General features: G+C 37.0%; 1 protein-coding gene across 2 annotated transcripts in view; it reads right to left on the reverse strand.

Moving 5' to 3' along the window:
* Positions 1–15,455, reverse strand: part of LOC126195321 (ATP-binding cassette subfamily G member 4-like) — a 334,509-nt gene that overhangs the window by 5,404 nt on the left and 313,650 nt on the right. For both annotated transcript variants that reach the window (XM_049933889.1, XM_049933888.1), the window contains 5 exons: positions 12,389–12,578; positions 10,557–10,702; positions 8,913–9,151; positions 7,186–7,473; positions 1,569–1,759 (listed from right to left, as the gene is read on the reverse strand). In XM_049933889.1, the coding sequence (XP_049789846.1) occupies positions 1,569–1,759; positions 7,186–7,473; positions 8,913–9,151; positions 10,557–10,702; positions 12,389–12,578 (1,054 nt within the window). The remainder of the gene's footprint in view (positions 1–1,568; positions 1,760–7,185; positions 7,474–8,912; positions 9,152–10,556; positions 10,703–12,388; positions 12,579–15,455) is intronic.

Raw genomic sequence — 15,455 nt, forward strand, 5'->3', positions numbered from 1 at the left:
CAGCATTAGGGTATTTGTATGGAATAGGGGCACAAGCTGCTCATGGAAGTATGGCACTGGTAAAGGACTTGACTGGTCTTAGGTAAAAATGGCTGTAAGTTAAATAAACACTGAGCTGAGCTGGTTACTGGTTCTGACTAAAACAAAGTTTCACATCAGAGCTGTGTCTGTTGCTGCAATTTAGAGATGGAGGTACTTTAGACATGGACTACGTCTGAGTAACAGAGTGCAGGAAGGTTATCTGAGCTTCATGGAGAGAGTATAGAGGGGCCACAGTCGACACAAAGCAGGATCTTTGTGGTTACTGATGGATCCAGGCGAGGCTGTTTAAAAAGACTTAGTGGTGGATGACTCCTACAAACTGTGTAAGAAATTACTGAACAGTATCATTAACTTATTTCATCAGAACATCAACGGATTATGAAGAAAGGTAGAAGAGCAGCTGCTTTCTTCAACAAATTTACCAAGTTCTGTAAAGACAGGTGTCCCATGCTTGAACACCAAGTGCCCACAGGGATATAAATTTTTTTTATCAGTCTTATAATTGGTTTCATGTGGCCCCTCACAATTTCCTCTTGTGTCAGTCTTCACATTTCATTGTAGCACTTAAAACCCAACCTTCTCAGTTATTAGTTGCATATTTTTCAGTTTCTACTTCCTCACCAAAATCTGCCAATGGAGCTTCCTCTAGCTCATACAAATTATTATCTGATTTCTTAACGCACATCCTTTCTTCTTGTTAAGGGTTTCCATGTATTCCTTTACTTCCCGGTCAGTGGAGAATCTCTTCATTTCTTCTCTTATCCATTCACTTAATTTTCTGCAGCATTCGATAACACCACATCTCAAATGCATTGATTCTCCTGTTATCTAATTTTCCCACAGTCTGTGATAAAATTTAGAATGTGGTCCCCAGTTTTGATATTAAGTTTGTTGCTAAAATCATTTCTGCTGTTTCTTAATACTTTTGTCTGTCTTTGGTTTGGTTTCAGTCCCCGTTCTGTACTCAATACATTTTTATTACATTCATACTTCCTCACTTTCATAGAGTATAACAAAACGTCATCAGTAAATCTTATCACTCACACCCTGTCCACCTGAATTTTAATCCCATTTCTGGATCTTTCTGTTATTTCATTATAGCTTCTTTGATATACAATTTTAACAGTAGAGTCAAAAACTGTATCCCTGGCTTAAGCTCTTTTTAATCCAAGCACTTTTCTCTTAGATTTTCATTCTTATTGTTCCATATTGGTTCTTGTACATGTTGTATATTTGCCCATTTTTCCCTATTACGGTTAGAATTTCAAACACATTGCTCCAGTTTAAAATGTCAAATTATTTTTCAAGGTTGACAAACTTTGTCTATTTAGTGCAAAAATATTACATAATTACTTCTGTTATTAAACTAAATATTCTTTCCTGTATGTGAATTCAACTGTAAATGATCAACATGTAGTTGTATTTAAATACTAATTGTTGATAGTTAACGTTAAGCAAGTGGATACCAACTCCTTTATTGTAGGCATTAACAAACATGTCACAACTCACTGATACTCTTAACATACCCAGTCTCTCCGGCTGAACAACAGTGTCCTCTTCAACACAATCCAAAACTGAGTGAACTGCGAAGTGGCATAACGTCGCTGTCTCACAGTTACACTGGGGTCTAGAAGTGCTGCTGTCACATTGTCTGGAGCTTTTTCACAACCTGTCAAGTCCACTGGGATTGCCACTGCCTGGGAATCTGTTCCTGTACCTGTAGAAATTACCACAATTTTCTAAATGCTTGAGACTGTAAAAGACTAATACACTTATTATTACGTACAAGCAGCTGCTGAAGTATGAAGGATGCTGTGGAATTTCATCTGATCATGGCAAGAAACATGAGAGACATTTATCATTAAAAAAAAAATAAAAAAAAATAAAAACAATAATTTCTTAGGCTGAAGGTCTATGCCTGTTCCAGGTGTTTGCCCAAGGGCTCTTTCCCACAGTATACCATCCAAATAACTGAAGAATTATATTAATAACTTTAATGAATATAAAATGTCTCAGACAATTCCTAAAGTAATACATTCGTAAGTCTGAGACCTGTTAATTTTTGTACATATGGAAAACAACCTTAAAGTATTCAACTATTCACAAGTCTTATCAGCAAACATATACAAGATTTATAGCACTGGGTAGTTCGTCTTATGTCATTTTTGTTCTGAAGAAATATACGGAACTCTCCTATTAATGTGAAGGAATACAAACCAAAGTTATTTCTATTAGCTTGCAGTCACAGACAGGCACAACAAAAAGACTGTTATATATTTTATCTTTTGGCCAAAAGTTGTTCTTCTGAAGTAGAAAACACACACACACACACTTCAGAAGGAGGCGGTCTTTTGGATGAAAGATAAAATGTATACCAGTCTTTTTGTTGTGCCTGTCTGTGAATCAACATCTCTCTTGCAAGTAGCAATCTATCCTTTTCATGTTATTGTTGTTATTCCATCCTGGGCTTTTTTCTATTAGCATTTAATTTACTTGAAGGAAGAGCAGCAACTGAACTGGGCAAGGCCCACAAATGAAAGACCTCCTGTATTAAACTGGTCTTTTTGTAGTTATTTGGGCACATCTTACTTGCAGTGTTTTGCCCTGTCTCCCTTTTCTAATTAACAACTTATCTATGATTGCTGGGTAATTTTGTCCTATATTTATAGCAAATATGTTTCTAGGCCTTAGAGAAAGTGTGTTTCAAGAATTATTGAAATGTTTTACATGCAGAAAGAAATTTTGAAGTCCCCTTGCTTCTCCATTATGACTGTCAATCTTGAATAAACGCACCACATTTTTATTTATTTTACATATTTATTTATCCAGCCATAGGCAATAAATATTGCATGGATGTTGTCCAAATGGATATGAAAATTTTATGTGTAATCATTACAAGAAAATGAAACAGATAAAAATATGCATTAAACAACACACTCAAAGTGATACAATACATAGTAATACAAATGAATATATATATTGCTTCTGTTATTATAAATTCATATGCCTCTACTTTTAACTTCCCTAACCAGCAAATCCTTTTATACACAAAAATGCAAATATAATGAAAACAATAAGGGACAAAATACAGTATATTTGTTTTTGGCTTAATACAAACATCAGAAAAATATTTTTGGCCATCATAGTCATCTACCAAGTAAAACTATCGTTCAGGTAGAATTTTTTATAAGTCTGATTTAAATTTATTTTCATCTCCCTACTTCCTGTTGTAGACTGGCAGTCTGCTGCAAGGTTTAACATTGATATGGCTCTTTTGTTCAGTATGTATGGAGTGCTGTGCTGTTTTAGATATTGTAACTATGAAAGTCAGCATTTCTCTGAAAATCTTCAAAGTTGATCAATCAGGCTGAATTGAGTTTCTGTACAAATTTTTTACATGGTCATTAGAATTCAAGTTTTCATCAATGTGGATCCCCAGCAATTTTGCATATGTTACTCTGTCTATGGCTTTGTCATGCAATTTCTAATTATGGATGAACAGTAAGGACTGCTTGTGTCAAAGATCTGGAAATGACTTACCACAAAAAATTCAAAGTTAGGCTTATGAAACAAATATCCATGAAGAGCTCAAGTGGCTGTTCTATACTAAAAAAAAAAACCTTTAATGCAGTCCGCTTGTATATTACCAAATGGGCAGTGACAAGCAGCTCCTCTGCCAATATGCTGAAGGTCTCACCTAGGCATCTACAGACTGAAATTACTCTCTGACTCACGTCCACAAACAGATCTCCACGGCCTTATCACCACACACACCCACTGCAATATCCCGGTGCAGTACCCCTTGACAAATTGGCTGTACTGCACCACATTCAGCCTTCCGGCAACAGTCTCACCACAACTCAGCCACTGGAAAACAAACACACAAGACTCCATGTCTGCAGCCAATAAACGTAAGCATATTTACCGGCCAACTAATGGAAAGCAAATTAAGTCTAGGCGGCACCACAATCGTGGACCTATTAAATGTGCTTGTCACATGTCGCCTGGAAATTGTACATATATACTTCCACCAGGCATGTATTTAACCAGCTGCCCGGCCCGCAGCCAGCCAATCATTCCTCAAGTTCCAACACGATTCGTTCTGTGAGCTCTAACATCAGCTATCTCCACAAGCAGCTGAACCAGTATTGCTGCTATTCGTAGCCAGGAAGGATTTTGCCTGCAGTACGCTCCACGACCTGCTAAGCCGTCACCACACAGCTGCCTCCCACCCACTGACTGTGGCCTCACCAGACACCATCAGCCCTATATCCAATACTCTCGGCAGTCACCAGTACTGTGCTCAGTACCAATCACTGCACCATGGGACCCAGCACTTATGAATACTGTGAGACAATCCCACTTCAGTGACCAAACCTAGACTCTGTATGAACCTCCTTACTGGTGGATACAGTGTAACCTTATTTCTTGTTGACTAGAAGGGAGTCTTCATTTTCCTATTACTCATGTTCCATGTTATTGATTTAATAAACTGTTGTTCACCATCACTGGTGGCAAATCAGTAAGTATTCTCCCCTTGTGTTCATGGACATAAAACTTACCACTACTCACATATCTTATGACAAGCCACAAAGTAGTGGTCCTCTCATAATTCACTATCAGCCCTAACTCGAACAACTGAAACACATCCTCCTTCAGGACTTGACCGTATGTCTTTGATCTGTGAACTGAGGACTATCCTACTCAGTAGTTTGCTCCATCTTTCCAAAGTGGTGTTTCAAAATCCACACAACCTACACAATATCTTTCACCCTGCCAACGACCCTCCAGCTCTCAATCCCCTGTCCCATATACTTGTGGGAGAATCATTCATCTCCCCAATAGCTCATATTCCATCCCTATCACTGGCATTTCTTGCTCTACGAAAGGTAAGGAAATCTCTGAAATAAGTCACACCTTGTACGACATTTGCTGAAATCACAGTACATCATTGCAAATGGGTATGATCATGAACATACTATCTACCAGATGAATGACCACTGCAAAACTGTAACCAAGGGTGAAGCAGACCACCAGTTATGCAGCACACCTACCACCTCCCTTCCCCCCTGTCCCATCATCATCCTTCATAAAATGTTATCTCTTTTATTTCTTGTACTCCATATTCCTCTATCCAATTCCCCCCCCCCCCCCCTTCTCCTGTTACCATCCCCATTAAACTTTTCCATTTGCACACCAGCCTCACACCCCCATTTTTCTACTACACCCACCAAACAAGGGGTTGCATTAGTAGGCCTAAGACATTGGATCCATATTTGTGAGGATGGCAGTTCAAATCTCCATCCGCCCTTCACGGGTATACCCTTGGAGAGTTCTTGGATGAAATGATTGGGTGAATTGCACGGTGATAACAGGGGTGGTTATGGGTAAAGGTGATAAGGCCTCAACAAAACAGAAATTCTGAGTGTAGAGGGAATCAGTTCTTACATGCTCAAATTGAAGCTTGCAATGTTCAGTTCCAGTTCTGCCCATTTAGGATCCATCACTACTCCAAATTAATCACCTATTGATAACCTTCCAGGAATTTATTTCCTCCAGCCTACCTTACCTTTTTTTCCTAAATACATCCAGTGATATTAATGATATAGTTACCTACTATGCAATTATATCAGCTGTCAAATCTGATTCAAGCTTAAACATTCTCCCTGCAATGAAAGACTGCACCAGTGTGATAGTTGAGTACATTCATTGGTTCACCGGCTGTCAGGCACCTTCATCTGCCCTTCATAAGTTTGTAGGCTCCACCTATTGTCTGTCTTGTATATATTACAAACCCAACCACCCAGGATGCACTACACTGGAGTTTTATACTTGTGCTCCCACTGAAATGATTTCTGGTCTCATGGAGTAGAACGTTCAGCCTACATTCTTGCATTAGGTGTAACATTTACTGTCTTCAACACTTCTTATCACTAACCCCAAGTATACCAATATCTGCCATATCCTGTTATGACTGAACACAATTTCTCCTAACATAATGCTCATCAAAAATTTATTATCTTCTTTACTATCGGCATAGTGAATCTTCATATTTCACAAAATTTTTGTCCTTTGATGTTCAGGTTCACAAGCAAATTTACAACAGTTCCCTGAAAATGTCTGTTACTGTTAAACCCATCACTTCCACAACAACCACTTCATCAAGAATAAATGTCCCTCTGGTGCATGAATATCCCAACATGTTACATAAGCAAATCTCTTGCCATGTACTCTAATGTTCCTGGTGATTCTTGTAGCATTATTACCCATCCACAAAGAGGAATTACCTTTTACGAAGACAATACATTGCTACTAATCACAAAAATGACACACTGAGTAGCAACCTTTCATGTTCATAATATTGTTGATATTCTAATCTTGACTTTCCATTGTCTGAGGAAATATCATTTTAACACATTAGCACCCTAAACCTCAACAGCTCATATATATCTTCCCTTATAGATTCACCCACATTTCAAGATACCCTTAAATGCAGAATATCCTTCCCAGATTCTTTCTACTGCTTCTGAGCAGTATTTCACTGCCTTCCAAACCTTTATATCCTGCTTATAATCCCTTACTCAATGGTGTGAATGATGCTGGTGAAAGATCTGCCTCATGTACATTCTTGGCATCTCCTAATCTAGTTTTATAAAGAAAGCCTTGTCATGTATGCTGCAGTTATGTTCAAGCATTCTACATGGATCTACAAGAAGGCTTTCCACTCTCCAACAACCCCTCTTCCTTAAACACTCACTGTTTGTTTATTAATTTCCTCTTGTATGCTCTTTTTCCTCCTCCTTTCCTTTTACAGAACTATCTTTGTTTTTAATGGCCTCTACGTGAGCCACTTTTTCTTCAGTCTGTGTTCTGTGATGCTACCTTCCAAGGTTCCTATGTTCATCAGCTTTTTATCTTAAGAGAACTGCAACTTTACTATACATATATCACAATAATTTCTGCTGGACCAATGGTGGGGGATACCACTAAAAATCATGAATGTCGAAGGAAGAACAGGAGACAGAAGAAGATTTCCAGTGCTGTAATATTGGCTTGTGATAGTATTCAACCTGGTTCACAAATGGTTGTCAGAAAAATCAAGGCAAGCAGCTGAAAAAATGTGCAGTTTACAAATATACTTACTGTGTCCATTCTTAGCTATGTCGTTTGCAATATATGGTTGAAATAGGTTAATATTGGTCCCAGCAACAGATGTCGCTGGTTCGCCATTGGACTCCTGTGTTTGTCCATTGCTTTTCTCCAGATTTTTTGATTTATCCAGGATGTTAACATTAGAATTATTTAATTTCTCATCCACTCCTGCAATTGGTGGGAACGGTGTGCCACTGCGAATGTCATTTTTACCATTCCTTATTGCTGTCACCAATTTGCGAATGTTGTCTCCATATTCTCCACATGACACCTCAATTACTGTGAACAAAAGTAGTTATTGAAGATTACATGTATACTGATGTTAAACACACCATGTTATTAACAAACTTATGGATCTCAGTCAATTGAAATAACATATTTACAAGCTTATATTCACTTAAAACAAAATACTTAAATTTAAATGAATAATATTCAAGTTATGCAATGTAGTTATTTTTTGTATTAAATTACTCAGCACACAATAATAAAAGAAGTTTGATAACATATAATATAATGTACAAAGTAACTTTTTCCACAAAAAAACTTTACAGTTGGATCATATGTAAATGTCACCACTCAAGATAATTCAGTAATTTAGTAGAAAATTACATCTTTTGGAAGTGACTGTTTAAAATCCATATTTTACAAAATTCTGTACAAAAATATGCTATTTCACAAAACAATCTGTGTCCAACATTTTCCTCATTTTTTAAAAGTTATTGTTCTCCTTAAGTTTTTGTGAATACATAATTTTTCATTATAATTTCAGAAAGGTGTAGTGTCAATAATGTATTAATAATCATGAAATGTTATTTTTCTGCACAAAGGTCAGTGTGGGTCCAAAGCAGTTAGTTACCAGTGGCTAATTGCAGCACAAGTGAGAGTTTGTTGAAGTGAATAAATAGAGAAAATTTATCCATATATTACTGTTGTATCTTTTTTATTTTTAAAAGTTAACCAATGGTAATTGTTAAAGAATTCAGAATTATGCAAAAAAGTAATGAAACCAGGATATCTGAAGAAAATATACATGAACAACAATGGACATTGTCATGTGGAGAGGAGGAAAGTTTGACACTAAATACTATCTGGAACATTCAATTTTCTATTACCAGTATCATTACAAGTACAACAAGGGTTTCTGATGATAGCCCTGTTGCTGCACAGTGGGGAACCCATATAGCAAAGCCATATTAGTTAAACTCCACAGAACAGCAACATCTGGCAGCAGCACTAGAACCCTGACACATGTGGAAAGTCACATCTTGACCCCAATGGGTACCAACTCATCATACAAATGCATCTTGCAAATGTGGGCTCTATAACAAGACTGCCACAGTGTGGGCACCAGCTGTTGCTTGTCAATAGTCACCAGCATCAGCCACCTTAAGGTGTTAAGGAATTGTCTCAGTGAAATACTCTGGAATTTACACAACTTGAACCAGTCGTACACCACAGAAACAGAATATTTAGTAGAGATAAGTGGTAAGACGGAGCAGTTTTTAACTATAACGCTAACTGTGGTCAAAATATCACATCATTTTAATAGGATGAGTAAGTAACAGTATTTGGTTGTATCTCAAGACAGAACAATGAAATCAACAAATAAAAAATTGAACAGCACACCAAGTTAATCAATTATGGCTTTGACTTACATGATGTTGTTGACAAATACTGAACAAATGTAAAAATTTCATTTTCATCTAAACTGAACTTACTGAATGATGCTGGGTTGTGGTAGCTGGGACATGCAAGACCAAGATTTGCGAGAAAAGGCACCAGTTCCTGGGTGGAACCCTGGTAAACACACTGACCCTCAGCCAATGTATACAGATGGTCAAACATTTCAAAGAGCCGAGCACTCGGCTGATGGATTGTGCATACTATGGTCCGTCCACCACGAGCTAGTGATTTTAGAAGGGATATACACTGGAAGCATGATGAACTGTCCAGACCACTGAAACAGAAGGCATTTATACTTAGAGTAGGAATCATCTTGCAGCAACTTAATGAAATTATTTACTTACTTCAAAACTTAATCTTTACTACACAAATTCAGTATACCAACTTGTCCCACTCTCTTGGTGGTATGTGAAACCAGGAAGGAGCAACTGTTTGTGGTATCATCAAGTACCTGCACTAATCCAGATCATCCCCACATTCCCACTGTCTGGTCACAAAGGACCACTCCTCTCATGACTTGATACCTTCCCTCTCAAACTATGCCACGAGTCTCACTGAGACCTTCACAGACTGGAATTATCCTCTCAATACGGTCCAGAAACAGATCTCCCATGCCTTGTCTCTGCAGACACCTACCACCTCCCACATATCTAATCTGCACACAAAGGAGCATTCCTCTCATGACTGAGGACCACACCTCCTCTATGTGGTTAGTAGCAATTTGTCCTTTCCATATTGTTGTTGTTCCTTCCTGGACTTTCCTTTAAGGTAGGTTTCTATTTACTTTCAAATTAATGGGGATTTCCCACTTATTTCTTTTTGTTAGATGCAGCTTGTTGAAGGTTCTTTATCAGAGAACATAGCGTTCTTTATCAGAGAACATAGCTTCGCTCTGAACACTAGACAGTGCAACAACATTTACATGAAAATTGTTTTGTGTCTTGTGCTGAGTAAATCACAGTTTAGCTGAACCGGAAATTTATCCTCAGCAAAAGAAAACATAAAAGATTAAATGTTCTATTTATCCTGAGCAAAAGAACACTTCTGGATCCTAAGGAATGTTATACACATTGTTTCATGTATGTATGATCTTTAATATCTACTTTTGGTAGTAGTAGTTACTTTTGCTCATCTGAAATTACATAACAAGAATATTTGTGAGATTAAGATACAATATTTGCTTTGCTGTTCTGTCACTGGACACATGCATTTTGGCATATTCAAATACTAGTTAATGATAAAAGGAAGATTAACAAGAATGGAGAAGCCTCACTACATTAGCATATTAAAGTGTGGGAATACATAAACTGACACTTGTTACCTTACTTGATTGGTTGCACATAAGCTGTAGAGGAGTATTTTTGTATATGGGCACTTGATTTACCACATCTCTCCATGTGCTGCTTCTTCTTGTGGATTTGGTCAAATACAAGTTTACATTCATAAAATTATGAATCATTGTTTAGTGTCAGTGAAAATGTTGCTTCATGAAGTTGTTCAACATTGCACTGTAACAACTCTTGCCTCATGGATTTTCTCGAAGTAATTTATTACCATTGTATTGTTATAATTTTCAAAGGATAACTTCATTTTAAGCAGAAATTACAGTACTTTGGTGTTGCTCTCCTAACAAAAATATCACACTAGAAAGTAGTACCTATGTTTTTAGTGTATTGTACCTTGTTGGTTCATCAAAGAACATGATGGGTGGGTTGTTGACCAGCTCTAGGGCAATAGACAACCTCTTCTTCTGGCCACCAGACAGGTTACTTGTCATTGTCCGCCTATGTTCATGCAGACCCAGGAGCTCCAGGATTTCTTGGATCTATAGAAACACACATGAAACTACTATTTGACTTTTGTATGAAAACAGTGAGCTATTAATGTGTCAACACATTCCTAGGAATAGTTCTTGTTTCAATAAAACTCCTATGACCTCAAATGACATACACATAAAAACAAAATAAATAACAACATAAAATATGTTATAGTCTATGTTTACTTTCTGTTAAAATAAGTTTTCACGCAGTCTGAATGACCTAATTGCCAAATTCCACAGCATTTTACTATATAGAATTATATTCTGGGGTAATGTGCCATCTAGTTGAATCATTTTCGTAACTTAGAAAAAGAAAAAATGCAACCAGCTCGATTAACAGAGTCTTGCAAATCTCTCTTTGAAAAGCTGTCATTCCCTCAATTTTCCTGTATGTATTTACTAAAAATTTTAAGTATGTTAGAAAGAATTAAAAAGACACAATAAAAATATGTAATACCCATGAGTAAGATACGAGGCAAAAGAAAAAGTTATTTATTTAGCCAATAAGGACATCGTCTTGTAAAACTTCCACTACAAACAGTGTGATACAAATTTAAAGTAGCCTTCCACTGAATAAGATAAAAATAACTTCATCATTCTCACTTTTTGTAAATTTCTAAGGGCATTCTTGCTAGATCCCTGCTTCTATTCTGTAGGAGAATTATCAGAACATGTGAAATACAAGGGACTTGAAATAAGACAGTGCACCTGCTACAAGCCCTTTTTACAAATAAAGCAAAACATTCATTTATTTGCTGAAATATAACTGTTTCTGTACTTTATGTAACAGTGTATGTATGTACGTGTGCACACATTTATTCACAATATTCATACTGTTTCCCAAAACCTGGAAAATTTTTTTGGGTGAATAAAAACTAATGTAATTTCATTTATGTTTGCAAAACCTTATAATGAAGCAGGCTTAATGGCTTTATTATCAACAGCCACAATTGCAACAACTGAGATTTCAAAACTCTTCATGTAACTAATATAGTATACTAGCTGTAACCTTGACTGCACTAACATGTCAGTAGTTTTGGTATGACGAGTGATGGCGAGTAAGCAGGCTATTGTTTGTGCAATAATGTCAGCTGCTCTCATGTGTCTGCCTGTTCAGGTAAGCATAGATCATGATGTGTGCCCTCACCCAACTGCCCCAATGCACAACACAGTGGCACATGCAGTGTCACTGCTAAGTGGTGTGTGTGTGTGTGTGTGTGTGTGTGTGTGTGTGTGTGTGTGTGTGTGTAGGGACATAGGCCTCTACACATTATACAACACGTACATTATGCAACAGATTTAATAATTTTTTATCGTGGTTTGTGTTCGCTGATGTTAAAAAAAGATGTTCTATTCTTTACTTGACCCTCTTAGGGGTTGCTTTTTTTTTCTTTTTATTGTAGCCTATGTTCTTTCGCAGGCTTCAGGCTATCTCCACACCAGATTTCATCAAAATTCATTCAGCGGTTTAGTCATGAAACCTTAAGAGAGAGAGTTACTTTTGTACTTGTAATATTAGTATGGAAATGTGGATAATATTAACTTTTAATTATATTTCTTGTGTTTAGAAATGACTTTAATTAAAAACACTTTTTTTAAGCATATAGCTTGATCTGACCACATTACTAAACGCTTCAAAGCAGCTACTTTAAAATACAACAGCAAACAAGTTGCAGGGAGAGCATTACTCACCACATCCCGTTTCTCATCACTCTTCATATCATTACCAAGTTTCAGGCCTGTTGCTACATTCATGGCTTCTTCAACTGATAAGTTTGCGTGTAGTTGATTGTCCTGCATGATATAGCAAGAAAGCTTTCGGAAACTGCTCAGATTTCGTTCCTCACCATTTATGGTGATTGAACCTTTCATCCCAGAAGTCCTGCAAAATGAGTTCCATGTATAAACATTTAAAGCATTTTAGATATGCATCCTAACATCCTTACTTTCATTATCCCCAAAACAGTCCCCTTTAGTTAGTTTAATAATATGACAATGTGTCTAAATTATTACTTCCATTCATGTATAATAGTAAGCTGACCCTACTTAATAAATTTTATTTTATTGTATTTTATATGGATATCATGAGCACAGTGCTGAGAAATTTTGTACCCTTTCATACTCATAGAAGTCTAAGACTTTTTCAAAAATGCCTAACTTCATTTTGAAACCCTGAAATTAAAAGTGGCTTCCACATTATTCCTTATTCAGTGGCATAAGGAAGTCATGATAATCAGATTTCATTACGTATTAAAGATGTGTGTTTGATTTTCAAATGGATTTTGTCAAAGACATTTGGGTGTGGTCATTATCATAGAAGAGACCCACAGATTTTTCGCTGAATCAGTTTCAGGTAACTCTGGGAGCTACGTATAAGTGCTAGAATATGATGTGTAAGGGTTTTATGAATATTGTAAACTAATTGTGGTTCATTTTCAAAAGTCAAACGGCCAGGTACCAGCCATTGTATAACATGCTTCAAGTTTATATAAACTGTATATGTAAATGAATAGGCACATCCGAAAGCAGTTTACAAGTTAGCAGATAGCTGCTAATGGCTAAATATATTAGGGCACTGGGCACTGCATTCATACTCATTCCTCTGTAGAATAGAATTACAAGAGGGCACCAGGGACATGAAAGTCTCTTGCTACATCCAGACAGTCCCATCTATTTTATGTTGACGCAGGTATCATAAAACACTGTATTCTTATTAGTGTATTGACAAACAAAAAATTACTTTTTACATGCTTTTGTATGCATCCTAATCACTCCCATATGAGACATATGATGATGGCTGCAGAACTGTCATGCACAGTTTTATTTGAATACTGCTTCTTTATATTTACCCAATGTGGTTTCATAACAGCTGTGTTGAAACTTTTTTTTCAAAGATTCTCGTTCAAGTTCTATGAGCAGCTCTCAGGGAGGGAAGGAAGATTAGGGTTTTGACAGCCTTTCAACAATGAGATCATTAGAGATGGAGCACAAGTTCAGAATGATTCAAGGATGGGGAAGGAAATTGGCCATGCCCATCAAAGGAACCATCCCAGCATTCATCAGGAGCGATTTAGGGAAATCATGGGAAACCAAAATCTGGAGGGTCAGCTGCAGATTGGAACTGTTGTCCTCTCTACACCACATCGCTTGGTCTGAGTAGCTGTGTTACATTTTGGTATGGGCTGTACAAATCTACTATGATCCCAACAGCATGTATCTTGAATGTTTCATTCAGTGTCTGATGTCATGCCTAACTGCTAAGTACTCTAAATTCTCGATCAGTACTCTAGAATTGATCACATTGAGTTTTGGATGTACCTAGAAGGTTAATGAATGAAATCTACACTATGGATGTGACAGATCCATGTAGCCCAAGTAATGTCAATATGGAATGTCACTACCCTGTAAAACACGTATTGCAGTAGCATTAATGATGGTGTCAGTGACTTCCATAGGAGTAAATGTCATTATTGTTTCAAATCCAGTCTCTGCACAACATGGCTTTCAGGAAAGAGTAGAACTAGCACCAACTCATTGTTTGAAACATGTTTAACGGGATTTAGCTCACGAGATCAAATCGCTATACCCCCTCCGCCCCAAGGTGTGGTCCAATAATGATCACCAGGGCCCAGGTTGGAAATTTTGGAAGGTGTAAGAAATATAGCCTGCACAGAAATCAACACTATGTATTACTGTATGCATTGTCACTCTGAGAGTATGTCCACACGCCACTGATTTGGCACAAACCTTTACACAACTGTTGAATCAATACTGAGATATTAGTACAATATTGTCGGCAGTTAATTATTTTAATTTAAATTTTTATTCGGATTTGCACGGTGTATACAATACGAATCCATTCAGAAGCACACTGGAATGAGTGTCAGCCCTCGGCGAGTAGCAAGACTACATACATAGAGGGACCAACTTTGATTGAATGCTCAGAAGGGCATGCCAGGCTGCAGAACAAAGCCACTCGCTTGACCAACTTCCCTATTGAGTTGCCACCACTGGACTCTGGGCATCCCACAAGCAACAAAGACATGGTATAAGATTAGATTCAGGTTAGACAACCCAATACCCCCTTGCAAAACTCAGCCAGCCTTTATGTAAATGCTGTGTGACAATAGAAAGATATATGAAAATAACAAACTGGTGACACATATTTATTTTTCAGTTATAAAGTAAAGTTTGTGGTGTGGTAACTCACACTGAGTAGCATGCTTTGAATGTAATTTTATCAATCCTCAACAAAAACTGTGAAAAATGGGTCTTTTCCGGCAGTGGATTGGGTAAGACTCCAGTTTCATAACAGACAGGAGAGTGAATTTTTGCCACCCTGTCAAGAACAAGTAAGCAAACACAGGTTATTTTTAAGGTTCATTTTATCTACCACTCTTCTTGCTAGTCTTCTTCACTCATATTTTCAAATCAAAATTTAAATTTAGTTTACCAATTTGATTGAATGGACATTTTAGATGATCATGTTGTTAATTTTTAGTTACTTTCAAGTTCTTAGTGTTTGTTTTAGTTTTAGGTACACCAAGATAAAGTCACATTTCCTTCAGCACTAAGATTCCAACAGTTCACATTACAAATGTCACTAGAAAGAAGAACAAAAAACAGACTCTGTGACAAGTTGCACAGTGAACAGCTTAGACTTGTGTGAAGCTTTAGTATTGGCTAATTTGCCATGGAATGTGCTAAAGGACCCTATTTTAATGGCTTCCAACAGAGTATCATTTTCTCTGTTAAGACA

Source organism: Schistocerca nitens, chromosome 7 (genome assembly GCF_023898315.1).
Source record: "Schistocerca nitens isolate TAMUIC-IGC-003100 chromosome 7, iqSchNite1.1, whole genome shotgun sequence".
NCBI lineage: Eukaryota > Metazoa > Arthropoda > Insecta > Orthoptera > Acrididae > Schistocerca > Schistocerca nitens.